Source organism: Melanostigma gelatinosum, assembly GCF_949748355.1.
Source record: "Melanostigma gelatinosum genome assembly, chromosome: 3".
Lineage (NCBI taxonomy): Eukaryota > Metazoa > Chordata > Actinopteri > Perciformes > Zoarcidae > Melanostigma > Melanostigma gelatinosum.
In genome coordinates, this window is record NC_136636.1 from 16,850,327 (window position 1) to 16,864,819 (window position 14,493).

At 42.0% G+C, this 14,493-nt stretch overlaps 1 protein-coding gene across 1 annotated transcript in view; it reads right to left on the reverse strand.

Annotated features, from left to right (window-relative positions):
• The window catches only part of cacna2d2a (calcium channel, voltage-dependent, alpha 2/delta subunit 2a), a gene marked incomplete at its 5' end in the record, with an annotated part of 147,292 nt that extends 133,167 nt beyond the window's left edge, over positions 1-14,125 (reverse strand). Inside the window, 2 exons of the mRNA XM_079266262.1 lie at positions 5,916-5,997; positions 14,010-14,125. Of these exons, the coding sequence (XP_079122388.1) occupies positions 5,916-5,997; positions 14,010-14,125 (198 nt within the window). The remainder of the gene's footprint in view (positions 1-5,915; positions 5,998-14,009) is intronic.
• Between the last annotated feature and the right edge of the window lie 368 nt (positions 14,126-14,493).

A 14,493-nucleotide genomic window follows, 5' to 3' on the forward strand; every position in this document is an offset into this window, starting at 1 on the left:
TTGCAAGCGCACTTTCCTTGTAGGTTACTTTGTCACATGAATTCTACTGTTTACCTCACAATCAAAGAAATTGGTAATTTTCCAGCGCAGTGAAATCCTTTCTCATAATATTATGTTCAGTCTATGTTTTTGCCATCTGATAAGCCTTCAAATGCATCAATGTATAACTCAAACTGGACTTCCTGGATGGCATTTCTCGTTGACTCAGCAGTAACTGAAGCAAGCCACCCACACTGAAGCAGCTCCTTGCGTTGTTATGACACAGGGCTGTATCCGAGTATCGGAGGTTGGCATCAAATGTCTTGTCAAGATTCATGGTTTTGTTTTCTTATTCATTGACAAGATCGTTCTGAATTTAAATAAAAATGTTGCCAGTGTTGGATTATTTTATTTTTTCAGTTGTGTACAGCTACAGCTGAGAAAATTTAACATTTGAGAACTTTGACTTATCAGTTAGTAGATAAGTTAGTTGAATCAAAGTGGGGTATCAAAAAGTATATATATATATATATATATATATATATATATATATATATATATATATATATATATATATATATATATATATATATATATATTTGTATCAGTATCAAAACTCTTTTTGTCATCAAAACAATACCAAGCCCTAAGCATGATTTTATATTCAAAGGGCCAATAATTGCATAATTTGACAAATAATTTGAAGTGTGTTTAGTTTCTATTCTGCTTCAAAGGTGTTGTATCAAGTGCTACCAGTAGACATGATCAACAACTAATTGTAAAGCTGACACACGCATGTTATTATTAATTTCAGAAGAACAAATGTTGAATCAGCTTAGCTAAACGCTGGAGTTGAAGTTCCTTAAAGACTCATCACTGTCTGTTTTGGAGAAACTTTACTTTTTATACCAGCTGAAAAGACTGTGCCGGGTTTGCTGATGCTGTGTATGTGCTAAAGTAGCAGTAATTATTTATTCATTGACGTTACCATAAAGACCTCAATAAGAGTAAACCGAGGTGCGTATTGATGCGTGCTACACAATGACTGAGGGATACTTAAGACGAGCCACTAGGAGAGAAACCCGGAGCCAGAGAGTGAACTATCTATCCTGCAGAAATAGCCTGTGATGTTTCACACAGCCAGATAACAAGCTGCTGTTGTGCAAGGTCCAGGCCTGGAGATGGTGGGGAGCTGAGAGAGGAGCTCTCTCTCTCTCTCCTTTAAAGGGAACTTCTCGGGGTGGGAGGAGGGACCTTCAACTCTCCCTGTAAACTGTCTACAGGCAAACGGAGCTATTAAATCAAGAAACAAATGGCACTGATCAGCCCTCACATCATCGTCCACTGATAGATCAGCGCACTAAGGGAGGGGAGAGAAGCTGACATCAGCGCTAGAAAGTGGGTGGGTGGGTGGGGGTGAAAGCAGGGGTGATGTCTAGTAGCACTGGGCATTTGAGACAGATTATTGGAAATGTTCTGGAGTCAGCGATAGTGAGTAAATCCACCAGTGCACTTTATAGAGATATGTTTGTTTGAGCCGCCTGGCCTCTTTTTCTAGAGAGCAGGAGGGAGGTTTGTAGAAAACATTTGGAATTGTGTTCAGCCTGCATACAACATCTCCCTCAAGTCATAAAAACATAACTGTGCAGACCAGTTGGAACCAAAGGCTTCATTTATGTTGACATAAAAAAAGGGAGACTTCCCACATGCGCACACACACACACACACACACACACACACACACACACACACACACTGGAAGCACTAGAGGCAAGAAGGTCTGTGTTGAACGGAGATAAACCTGCAGCCAGCATGAGGTCAGTGGGCCGACGGATGTAGTGTTGACCACCAGTGATAAGAGACAGAGTGAAGGGAAAAAGTGCAGGCAAAAAACACACTTGGTCGAGTAAAAGATTCAAGCTCATGTGAAAACTGGATGAACACCATGTCCATTAATTGGCACTCTGTCTCTCCGCCCTGCTTCTACGTGTGGGTATATTGATCGGGATGTAGGTCGGCTCAGGTTTCCAGTAATCAAGAGCAGCAAACAGCAGGAGAGGGCGTGGAGGTGCAGCAGACAGATCCTCGGAGTGCAGAGTTGTAAAGTGCCAGGCGGAACCGAGGGGTTCAGGAGCAGTCATGTGCACCGGGCTAAATTATTCATGCTGATTAGCCTCTTCTTATTGAAATGAATATGAGAGTTCAACACATGTTGCACAGCGTCGCCATTTAAGAAGCTGGCTTAAGTGAAGCTGTGACTCTGTGTGTGTGCTTTTTGGAAGTTTGGAGGTAGAAAGTAACTACCGGTAAGTACATTTACTCAAGTACTGCACTAGTATATTTTCTGATACTTAATACTACTGCTCCACTACACTTAAAATATTTCAAATCCAAATACAATACATACAATACTTTTGGGCTGATGATTAAAAAAGCAGCATCTAATTGGGTCTCCTTGTCATATTTTTCAGATGTTTAAGAGTTTTTAGTAGGTCCACCAAAAAAAGAAATCCCCTTTAAACTGTGTCAGATGCTCTCATTTAAATAACTGTTCATGGCCCAAAGAGGTCAACTTAGCCAACGTCTTACAAAAGAGCAAAACCGAACACACAATTTGTGCAGAACAACTTATTTCTTACCACACTAATCATCACACAACCCTTTAGATTTATCTTCTGACCCACTGGTCAGACTGCCCACTGCCTGAGCCCTAAGTTGGGAACCACTGGACTAACTACCCATCTGTATAAAGGTGTTAAAACTAGCTCCACTTTCACCAGCTACAACAGCAAAATGCTACTTATATAGTATTCTAATTATGTCATTACAATTATTTATCAGATAAGGGGGCTAGTCTGCTCCAGAATGAGTAGTTCTACTTATGATGTACATTAAGCTGATAATACTTCTGTACATGAGGAAGACAGTGAAGATCTGCTACTTTCACTGAATACTTGTTCATCCAGAATATCTCTCTGAGTATAGTCATCTTACAGCTTAGTACCGTGAACATGTGTCCACAGCTGTCTAAATATGTAATGAGACAGTAATGATATTATCTCTGATAAACTGTTAAATTGCTGTAATGACAGTATGTGGGTGTAGGCGCTCGTGTTCATGCTCATGCGTGCTTATTTAAACTGTTGTGAAAAAGCCAGAGGATAGGGAAACAATGCCGGTGTCCACCGCCGCCTCTCATCTCCACATACTGTATGTAACACATCAAAAACAGCAGCGCACAGGATAATGAGGAGGATGAGGACTATAAACAGCATTTGTCTGCTCACATTTAAATTTACCAATTCTCGTCCCTCATCTCTGTCATTTCATCCATCTTAAGTAGTTTGACTCTAAATATACACACAAAACCGCCTGAACATCCATCTCAATTGTCAAGCCATTTTTTCATCCTTTCTCTCTCTCTCTCAAAAAACCCCTCCTCCGCTCTAAAAGCCGCCCACTCTCCTTGTCTATCTCCACACTCTTCCATTCGAAACTTCCAACTCCTCCGATACATCACTCACCCTCTGTCTTCCTTTCACTCCCCCGGGGAGAAATAACATCTTGACCAAACCTGGGCAGACGTATGAATGTGATTTTAAACATTTAAATAACTTCAGTTTTATGTATTTTTGGAGATACTTGAAAACTTGCAGTATGCAACAACTAAAAAACACATCAAAACATTGTACATTTCTCAAGTCGACTAATTCTAAACATCTTCAGCTGTTTTCTGTGCTGCCCTGTCTCTTTCACACGCTACCTCGCTTGTTCGAAAAAATAAAATCTCGACCGAGAGGATCTGAACAGACCACATTATATTCAACTTACTTCCTTGTCTCTTTCCATGTAAGACAAACGCGAAAATAATTTGCACACACTTTACATTTTTTTTTTTTTGTCTTTGAGAATAAACTGCGCATGAAGAGGAAGGGGGCGCAGAGGGAGGCAATCTTGTTACCAGCCGGCATAGCCCTGGGAAGATTTCCATCAGACACACGTATAGAGAGAGGCATCCATTTAGAAAATGGCTTTTCTAGGCATGCTGGGCCATTTAGCACACCCTGTGACGACTCCTGTTTGGGGCCATGATAAATGTTCTTTCACACCCGCTCTGTGCACACTGTCAGGCCAGCACACACATGCTCACACAGCCATATGGGCATCCTACACACGACATAACTGGAATGGACTTCATATTTTTAGAGGGACTGGCTTCACTAGGTTCGGCCCACAGAGAAAACTTCAGCAACACGTAGCCTCAATTAGTTTGAATCCACAGAACAGAAAGCACTTAACGCCACGTCAACATCACAGCTCAACACTAGCTCTCGTTGCGTTCAGGATTATTCAGCTATGTCCAAGTTTTACAACAAGCAGTCAAGAGACACAATAACACATTTAACCAAACATACAGTACGGCATAACGCTGAAACAATTACTCGACTAATCGATAAGGAGACTGACAGGAATTAATCAGCAACTCCTTTTTTAAAGCAAAAGTACCAAACATTCCCCAGTTCCAGCTGCTCATTTGTGAGGATTTGCTATTTTTTTTTGTCCTATTGGATTGTTAAATCGATATATTTTGGTTTTGGACTGTTGGTCAGACAAAACAAGCAATTTGATGGCTGCTCCTTTTGGGAATTGTGATCGATATTTTTCCCTTTTTCTACCATTTTATCGACCAAATGATGAATCTGCTTCTCAAGAAAAGAAACAGCAGAAGATTATAAAATTATATAATCATGATTTGCATCATTTATAATAAAAGTAGGAATATATATTTTTTTAAAGTAGAGGGAGAAATGTTGTGATATTCTGGTAAAAACAATGTGTCTCGATGTTATTTTGTTTAAGTTTCAGGTAAGTTGAAGGATGACTCGCTTCTTTATCAGTTGAGAAAATTCTCCTTCCTCTTAGGCTCTTATAACCCTTTCAGAAACCCTAAAAAAAATGCATTCTAATTAAAATTGGTTTTCCCAGTTGGTGAAATGATGACATTTTGAATATTGCCTCCACATTTTTTATCACAAAGCAACAACATGCTTTCACCTTGAAACCATGTGTCATTAGTAGGAGCATGAAAACATATTTGCACAAACTGGGAAATGCAAATATTGTGATGGGTAAACATTCTCTGTTGTGTGTGTTTTATACTGGATGAGTGCTAAAAATCAACCTCTCTCTATCATGCAGTCGGAGCGTCTGCCTGATATCCACTACTGGTCACTAACCTTTACACCAGCACCATCGCTGTCAACTCACTTTCTGCTCCCTGGGATCCATCAACGTCGCCACCGCACTAACAGCCATCACACTATAACCACTGTTACTGCTGTAGCATTAAAGCCGCCACAGGCATGCTACTGGCTGGATGAATCACACTCACCCATACAGCAATAATGAAGCATTTATCTCAGGGTGCATTACAAACCCTGGAAGCACAGTGAACATGCGCACATGGCAGAAACATGATGAAACAGTGTCAATCACACTCTGTTCCCCCATCTGCTCTACAACAAGACAGACACGTGTTACACACAGCCTCATATGAGGACGCAGACACAAACAACCAACACCATATTCTGCTAAATGTGCCATTTAGTGCTAGAACTTTGAAATTGTATGCTTTTTATAAATAGTTCAAACATTTTGTTAAGTTGTTAAAATCATTTTACTTGTTTTCCAGCATATCTTTACTTTAAAATTTAGATTAAGAAAGGTCATGCCAGAACTATCAGGAGTGATATCTGACTCACAAAATATATTTGTTAAAAAAAAAATGCACAGTGAAAAAAAAGTACATTTATAGTCGTCAAAATTATCTCAAAATACAGTTAATACTAAACCCAAATGTCTTTAAAAGAGGCAATGTGCTCATACAAACACATGAAAAAAGTGCCGCGTCACATGCAAGTATGACGTCAACTTACCGATCTCATCTGCTGAGTTCCGGTGACGTGCTGCAGAACCTTTTCCAGCTCCTTCTCGATGCGGCCAGCCCAGTGAATCATTCTGGGGAATAAAATTTGACATTTTCAATCTGCATCACTCGACATCATCACCTGAGCATGGCATCATCATTAATTTCTCTTGTCATTGGATGAGAGTGAGTGTGTTAGTAAGACTGTGTCAGAAAGAGTCCCTCCCAATCTTTGTGTATCTCTCTTTCTGTTGTCAAACTGCCATATTCTCCCCATTTCCGGATCCCTATCTGGACTCAACCCTGTCCTGCCTCTCCTAATGTCTGGGTTAATCATCGGCAGCTTCGATCTTGCATATATATGGTCGGCCCTGGCAGGACTGGTAGCGAACATGCCTGTCTTGGCTCGGCTTGGATCAGTGGCTCTGCAATAAAACTGCTCAGGTTAGACAGAAATGCACCCTAAGCAGGAGCTGATCTCTGTTAGACGGAGCCAAGTTTGGAATTAAGAGATCAAACGGCTCAAGCTCATCACTGTATATCTAGCAGCAAGCAACAAATTACTTAATGGATCAAGATTTTCACTCGATTATTTAAAAGCAGCAGCAGGGGCTAACCTGCCAACCTGGATACAAGCTGAACAATCCACAAGTATGGCCAACAAGAAATTCTCACTCAAAAAAAAAATAATTCCATGATGAAAGCTCATCTTTCAGCAATCAGATGAATAAATTCTGTCATGTGTTTGCGAGCCAACCACTGACTCTCTGCCAACCTTTTCCTGTCAGCAGTCTGCAGATAGCTAATCACTAGCATCAACAACACATCAGAGTCGTTTGTCTTTTAATATGATGACTGAGACAAATGTCATCTTTAAATGTCAGATTTGCTCAGAAGACAAGAGGGAAGACAGATTTATTTAATTGCACAAATCTGCCAAGTAGTGACAGCGGCTCGCCGTAATCACAAAGCCAGAGCGGGCCTCATCGGGAGTTTAACAGCAGAGCAAACACGCCAGGCGCACTTGGCTGCGTTTACGGGGGAAAAGATTCAGAGCAAGCAAGAGGGCCTCCGAAAGGACGGTGCAGAGCGGGACCGCTGGGGAGAGGCCGCTGACTACGAAAAGGTCACCTCGATATGAAATGAAAACAAGCTTACAGTGAGAGCAGAGCCGAGGAGGATGCAGTGATACTAACAGTGAGGGACACTACCTCTGCCCCGAGCCACGCAGACTTCTTACACAACTTCATTAGGCTACACGCACACACACACACACACACAGTCTATATTTGTTTGTGGCTGTGTGTGTGTATATATATATATATATATATATATATATACAGAATGACAAGCAGTAAGAGGGCCTTATTTAATATATTTTAAGTTTATGTAAATACACTTATACCGTAGAGATGGTCAATATTGATGAAGCAGCCCATTGACCCAATCAATCACCAGATGATTTTAGATTTGATTAATTTGACTAAATTGGGTGTTACTGTTTTCATGCACTATTTAATTCAAACTAAGGGTGGATGATATTGTCGATAACGTGGACTACATGGCTAAGCAGGAAAAAAGGTAAAACCCTGTTCAGTTCACTCAGCTAGAAATAAGGCTGGGCAATGATTCAGCTTAATAATAGTGATATCTATGATTCTATTATTCTCATATCAAAAGATCTTTTACACAGATGTGTAAATTAGTGATAACAAGCTGACAGTTTTTTTCAATTAAAGTTACTCCGAGGAACTTTCATTTTGTGTTGATGTTGGCGCTCCCTGTGGACAAAGGCAGCAGTGTTTCTGAGCACCAGATTCCCTTTAGGAAACCTCTTGTATCACTGCAGCAGGGTCTGACAGTATGCTCCTCTCAGTTCACCTTCTTTCCCTCCAGCAGGCGAAGAACACGGCCTGGGCCTCCAGCAGTGCGGTGACTGTGTTGGCTAACAGCGGGGACCGGGGGAGCAGCAAGGGGAAGCGCTGCTCCTGGCTGGAGGAGGAGACGCTGCTGCCAGACGCAGAGCTCTCCACCTCTGCGGGTCCAAGGAAGCAGCAAGGCCGGATCTGGGTCTGTCTGGAGGCCCCACAGGAGTCCCAGCTAAAGGGGGTTTCTGATGGACCTGCATGATTTCGTCTGATTTTGCCGGCATTAAGAATACCTATATAGAAATAGCCAATCTTCTCGCCGATGGTCTTGTTTACTTCTATAGTACCGTTTAGAGCAGCGGTTCCCAAACTTTTTAGGCCGCGCACCCCCTTCTACATCCCGACCGGGTTCGCGCACCCCCCCCCCCTTAATTTAAAAAAAAAGAAAAAGCAACAGAGCCCATTTACAGCCGCATAAAAATCTGACCAATGAGAGAACAGTTTGCTCGCGCGTGGCGTTAGTTTACAATATTTTGTCCGCTGTTAAATGTTGCAGTGTGAACACAAACCGAACAAAGGGGCAACTGCAACATTGTATCATATTAATCCCTGAATCAGAACAAAGCAAACAAACTGAAGGTGTGAAAACAAAGTTTCAATAACTTTCAGTTACACAAGGCGTCACTTTTAAAGAGCAATCAGGATGGCGAGCACACATGCACAGGCTCAGATTATCACATTTAACTTACAATTAATGAGCGACTAATGTAGCCAGGATGTCTTCGGACAAAGCATCGATGCGGCGCGACACAGTGTTGTTGGACACCGGGATCATGTCCAACTTGTTTGCTTCTTTCCCCCCAATCATACATTCCAACATCTCTCTGGCAGCTGGCAAGCTCACGTCTTCAGTGATTGTGTGCGGTAGCCCCTTTCTCGCTATTCTGTAACTGACCAGATATGAAGCCCGTAGTGCGTCATTTATAGACCCAACACATGAATGAGACTCCAGTTGTTTTTGGCTGTTTTGTAACTCCTCCAATTTCGATTTAAAATATGTAAGGGGCTTTTGACTTGCACTGGCATGCTTGGTGTTCAGGTGGCGACGTAAATAAGAGCTTCAGACTGTTAGCCAGAACCTCACTGCACACCACGCACTGTGGCTTTGGGCAATCTGCGTTGCCAATCCAAATGAAGCCCAGACACACATACTTTTCATCATATTTCCTCTTTTTTTTCCCAGTCTGATGCTCACCCTCGTTTCCTCTTTTTTCACCTTGACTCCGCGATGGGCCGATGTGCTCCCGATTTGTCTGTGCTATCCCTTCCTCCTTTTCAGTCATCCGACTCCCGTTCGACTCCCGTTCGACTCCCGTTCGACTCCCCTTCGTCCCACCTGACAGTTTCCCAGATTTCAGCCAGTTTAGCATATTTGCATGAATGTTGCTGAATGCATGAAGATCGCTGTTAGCTGCACAAGCTAGGCTGGCTAGTGTGTACGACTGGCGGCAGGACTGCCGGAAGGAGCTCAAGTGCATTTATTAAATTGTACGTTTTTATTTTAAATCTTACAAAGGGGATTTTTATAATTCATGTTTTTATTTTGTGAAAAATCCCACTTTTTAAATTAAAATAATTTGTTTTTTTAAATATTTAATATTATGACACCATCAGACGCCATTACACTTTTCCTCTCGCGCACCCCCAGGGGTGCACGCACCACACTTTGGGAATCCCTGGTTTAGAGTATCAGTATTAAATTGAGACCAACACTTGAGTAAACATTATCAAAAGGACATCATTATAAAAATTATAAAAATAACTGGCATAGCGTTAGACTGGTTTACATCTTACCTCAGTGACAGAAGTTTCAATGTCTCTGTGGGTGCTTTTGTGTCTGTTACCTCTCCACTGTCTTGTGGTGTACCGCAGGGCTCGGTTCTGGGGCCTCTGTTATTTTCACTTTATCTGTTACCTTTGGGACCGATCATAAAAAGCTATAATGTGTCCTATCACTTATATGCAGACGACATCCAACTTCATCTGTCATTCAAACCCAGCGAGGCATTCACATTAACTAGGCTCCTGGACTGTGTCAATGCCATCAGAGACTGGACGGCAGAAAACTGCCTGCAACTCAATGACTCTAAAACGGAGGTCCTAGTTATTGCTCCAGAGGAGTTTGTCCCCATGATCAGGCAGATTATTAGTCCTCTCTCCTCTGCTTCCCATTGCAACCTGCGCAATCTTGGGATTTTCTTTGATCGCTCCATGTCATTTGACCCTCATGTTAAGCAGCTGTCCAGGTCATGTTTCTTCCATCTAAGAAATATCAGTAAACTGAGATCTGTATTATCAACGCCTGAATTAGAAATGATCATACACACATTTATCTCCTCTCGCATTGACTACTGCAACTCACTTTTCACATCACTCAGTGTATCTGCTCTTAACCGTCTGCAGGTAATCCAAAATGCTGCCGCCAGATTACTCACCAGGACAAACCGACGGTCTCACATCACCCCCGTACTCCGATCTCTCCACTGGCTTCCTGTAGCATCTCGGATACACTTCAAAATTCTCACCATCACTTACAGAGCCCTTCACGGTCAGGCTCCGACTTATGTAGCTGATCTACTTCGCCCCTATTCACCCGCCCGCACTCTCAGGTCAAATGCTCTAGGTCTTCTGTCAGTCCCACGCACATGATTTAAGACCCGTGGTGACCGAGCCTTTGAGGCAGTGGCCCCGAGGCTCTGGAATGCTCTGCCTGCAACTCTACGCCTCGCAGATACTGTGGATACTTTTAAAAGCCAGCTAAAAACCCACCTGTTTAGGCTGGCGTTTGTGTAAAAGTAAACCCATGTCCTAGACCTGCTCTTAACATTTGTTTTACATTTTTATTTTATTTTTATTTTATTCTTTAACATTTTTTATTCACTCTGTGTATGTAATTTATTGACCGTAGGGTCACATTGTGTTTTTTATGCTTTTAAATGTCTGCTATGTTCAGCACTTTGTGATAGTACTGTCTGTGAAAAGCGCTATATAAATAAAATTCATTCATTCATTCATTCATTCATCATAAAAGTGATAGTTACTGCAACATTCATTTTGCCCATGTTCCCAACCTCAGTCAAAGACAATGAAGAAAACTTAATGAGTTCGGATGAACACCCTGTGTGTCCGTCACACACTTGTCACTATGTTCATTCAATGTGTCCAAGTGCAACGCTGAAATATCTTAAAAGGCAAAAAGTGAAAGGTGGACTATTGAGTCCAGTAACATCATTGTTTGAACTGTATCACAATAAAAATACAAAACAAAATACTCAGGCGACATTAAGTTGTGTATCACAATAAAAGTATCACATCCAAACATGTACCAGATGTACAGACACACCTTAGCCTCGTCTCTCCTCCTTCCTGGTGCTTTCATTTTTTTGATCTATTTCATTACATTGAATACAATAAGTCGAATCAAAAACTCACTCAATATGCAGACTGATGTGATAAGTGACACGCAGCAAAAAGTCGAAAATGGAGCCTTCACACAACTGACCTGAATCAGGCGGGATCACATAAAGTTTACATTTAAAGGCACTTTTGTAAAATGCTGAATGATAACTTGACATTTATGTGAGACTAATTCTAAATCAAAAGAGAAAAATATGTCACTGTCCCAAATGTGTAGAATCCTCAATTCAGTAACAACTACTGAGATACAAGGAGACACTTGTTTGGTAAATGATATGCACTGTTGAGGCTTAATCCTCAGTGAATGCTTGGAGACCCTCTGTGTTGAGAATGGTATCTCTCTTAAAAACAGAGAAGTTGTTACTACATGAAAGCAGACTGATGCTATCTGGCTCTTTGTAGTCTGATGTAGTATAATATCTTTGCTATTTGGCGCCTGTGTTTTTACTATTTTCTGTGTATTATGACTTGTGTTGGTAACGAAACATTATGGGAAAATGTGATGAAATGGGTTTGGATGGATGACCTGCATGTCAGCCACACACCGCCACCATATCCGTTCTGCTGCAATGGGTCTTGTCATTCCAAGTGCAACGCCGAAATATCTTTCAGGGCAAGAGGTGGACTATTTTCGCATGTGTGGAAATAACAAAATTTGGAGGAAATTGCTTTGAGTTTCATATAGACTCAGCTACGCAAGGATACTTTACATTCCCGAAGAAGATTGGACATTTAGATTACAGGTATCGAAACAGGTTTCATCCACTTAAATCAGAAATGCAGAAATAATTTCCCCCATGCAAACACTTTCTACCTCTACATACACACCCACACACACACACACACACACACGATATGATTAACATAACACTGCAAAAAAAAAGGGCACGGTGTTTAGGTGGCAACATGTAGAAAACATACTTTCTTAGCCCTGCTGTAAAAAATTAACTACATTTTAACACACACTTGCTCCAACTGGTGTTTGTGTCGGGCCTATACACACGATGGACGGCCTCAGCCGCTCCCCGTACACTTCAACTAGATAACTGGCAAATAGCACATCGATATGTGGGTGACACAATACCCAGTTTATAAAACCCAAGTGATGCTTGAAAATAATACAGGCTGCATATATTACCAGACCTAGACCATATTTATCTTATATAATGAGATTCACGTTGTTATAGTACAATTACTGTATTCTAGTATCGGTCCAAAAAATGATTGAAGTACTTAATAAAAAAAAAATATGAGCTGTATTTGCAGGGAAAAGTAGAGGCGATATTGCTGTAAGATTATAAACAATGCATTTTATTAATTAACTACAGGAATCCGTGGGAATTTGTTCACCAAACCATCGACATCACTTTTATTTACGGCGCTCAAGTGATGGAATCGATGCAGCTAATTGTCCTTAAAAGTCAATCAACAATAGGCCTAATATAAGATTAGAGATTTTCCTTTGAAAGTCACCTTGGCCATCAGGAATAACAAAGAGATCCCCCAGTGGATGAATCAGGGAGGAATCATTTAGATTCTGCATTTCTGAGAACCTGACTGACTAATCATCATCACGACGGGCTACATCATGTTCACATCAGATCAACACGTCATCACGTAAAGACTTCAGTGAGGAACTTTTGCACGGCCTTCACTGGGTTTAATACTGGACCGCAAAATCTGAAATAGTAATATCAAGTATACGAAATATACGAAGCAACGTTCACTTTAAAAACAAAAAAGAAAGAAAAAAACGGCAAAACATTGTTTGAGTAGTTCGACAAAGCAAAGCTGGTAAACTGAAGCGCGTGCAGACGTGATGTTTCCGTGTGCAGACGTGTGTCATTCAAGGTGAAATGATTACAGTGTTCGCATTTTGGAAGAAATTGCGCTTTAATTTCAAATATAATCGCAAAACAATTTCCCAACAGGTAGCCCTGAAAAAGTCCAACACTAGTTTAAAACAGCCGGATGCTCAAGCTTGCTGTGACTGCATGCGCGAACCAGGATAAAGCAACACTGTAATACGTGACATAACTAAGTGCGTCTACATTTCAAATATAATTATTTTGACAGGAAAAACATCTAGTTTCTGATCACTGCAAACATGACGCTACATTTGTCCCCGATCAGAGTATATGCAAGTAGTTTTGGAGTTTTGGGAGACACGAGCTGAGGTGCAGGTTGCCTACTTCAGCTGAAGGTTTATAGACCTGGCGCTCCTGCGGCATTAATGTTAACTAATTGGTTTTGTCTCTATCCCGGTAAAACACCGGTGTATCCTGCTGCGGGACAGAGATGATTATTGGTGCGCGTGTGCAGTATCCAGTGGAGGACTTTTAAGACTACCCTCGTTGTAGCTCAGCCTATCCAATCCATCATGCGTAAATGGGATATTCTCCCCCCATGCAGCGACGGCAAAACAACACCGCGACTATTATCATCAGTTTATTTTTTATCCCTGTGGATGTTCTCATAAATTGCTCGCGTGGCTTATTCGCCAGGGGCACCTGTGCATGCTCCCTGTAGCCTGTTTCCGTGTTGAAATTGAATACGGCTTTGGGTATTAAATCCCACTGCCCACAAACAACAACATAGGATTCGTGAGACTGAAATTCATAACGCGGCATCAGAGACGGAAAGTGCGTCTCCTGTGTTTCAACATCAGGGACAACAGCTCGGCAGGCTTGGCGGGGCCACCTGTCATAGTTCCGCGCTCCGCGCCCCGGTTTATCCCCCAAACGGTGCAGGGTACTTACGTGTAGTGCTGGGGGAAGTGGTGGGTCCCGTCTGTCGGCGTGGAGACGCATATGATAAGTACAGTTTGGATTGTGAAGAGGCAGAAAATACCGTACGATGGCGCGCAGATCGCCATTTTCCATTAAATATTCAAGAAACTGGGATAAATAAGAGAAGGACCGGAAGGACAGTCCCTTGCAGCTGAGCTAAGAATAACCGAGCTCCAGAAGAAAGTGTGTGGAGGGAAGTGATGGTTGGCGGAGGCTCCTGCACACTTCAGCCGGCAGTGAAATCTCAATCAGAGACGCACAGAGGATTGGCAGCTGAAGACACGGGAGATCAGGATGAGGAAGATGCTCTGCCGCTGCTGCTGATGTGCCTGCCTGCCTGTTTGCGCACTCGCTGTCCTCCCTCCCTCTCCGCCGCCGCACATTTGCTCATCTTCTCTCCCACTCTCGCCAATGTAACAGCCATACAGAGTAAAGCTCGCCACCACAGGGATAT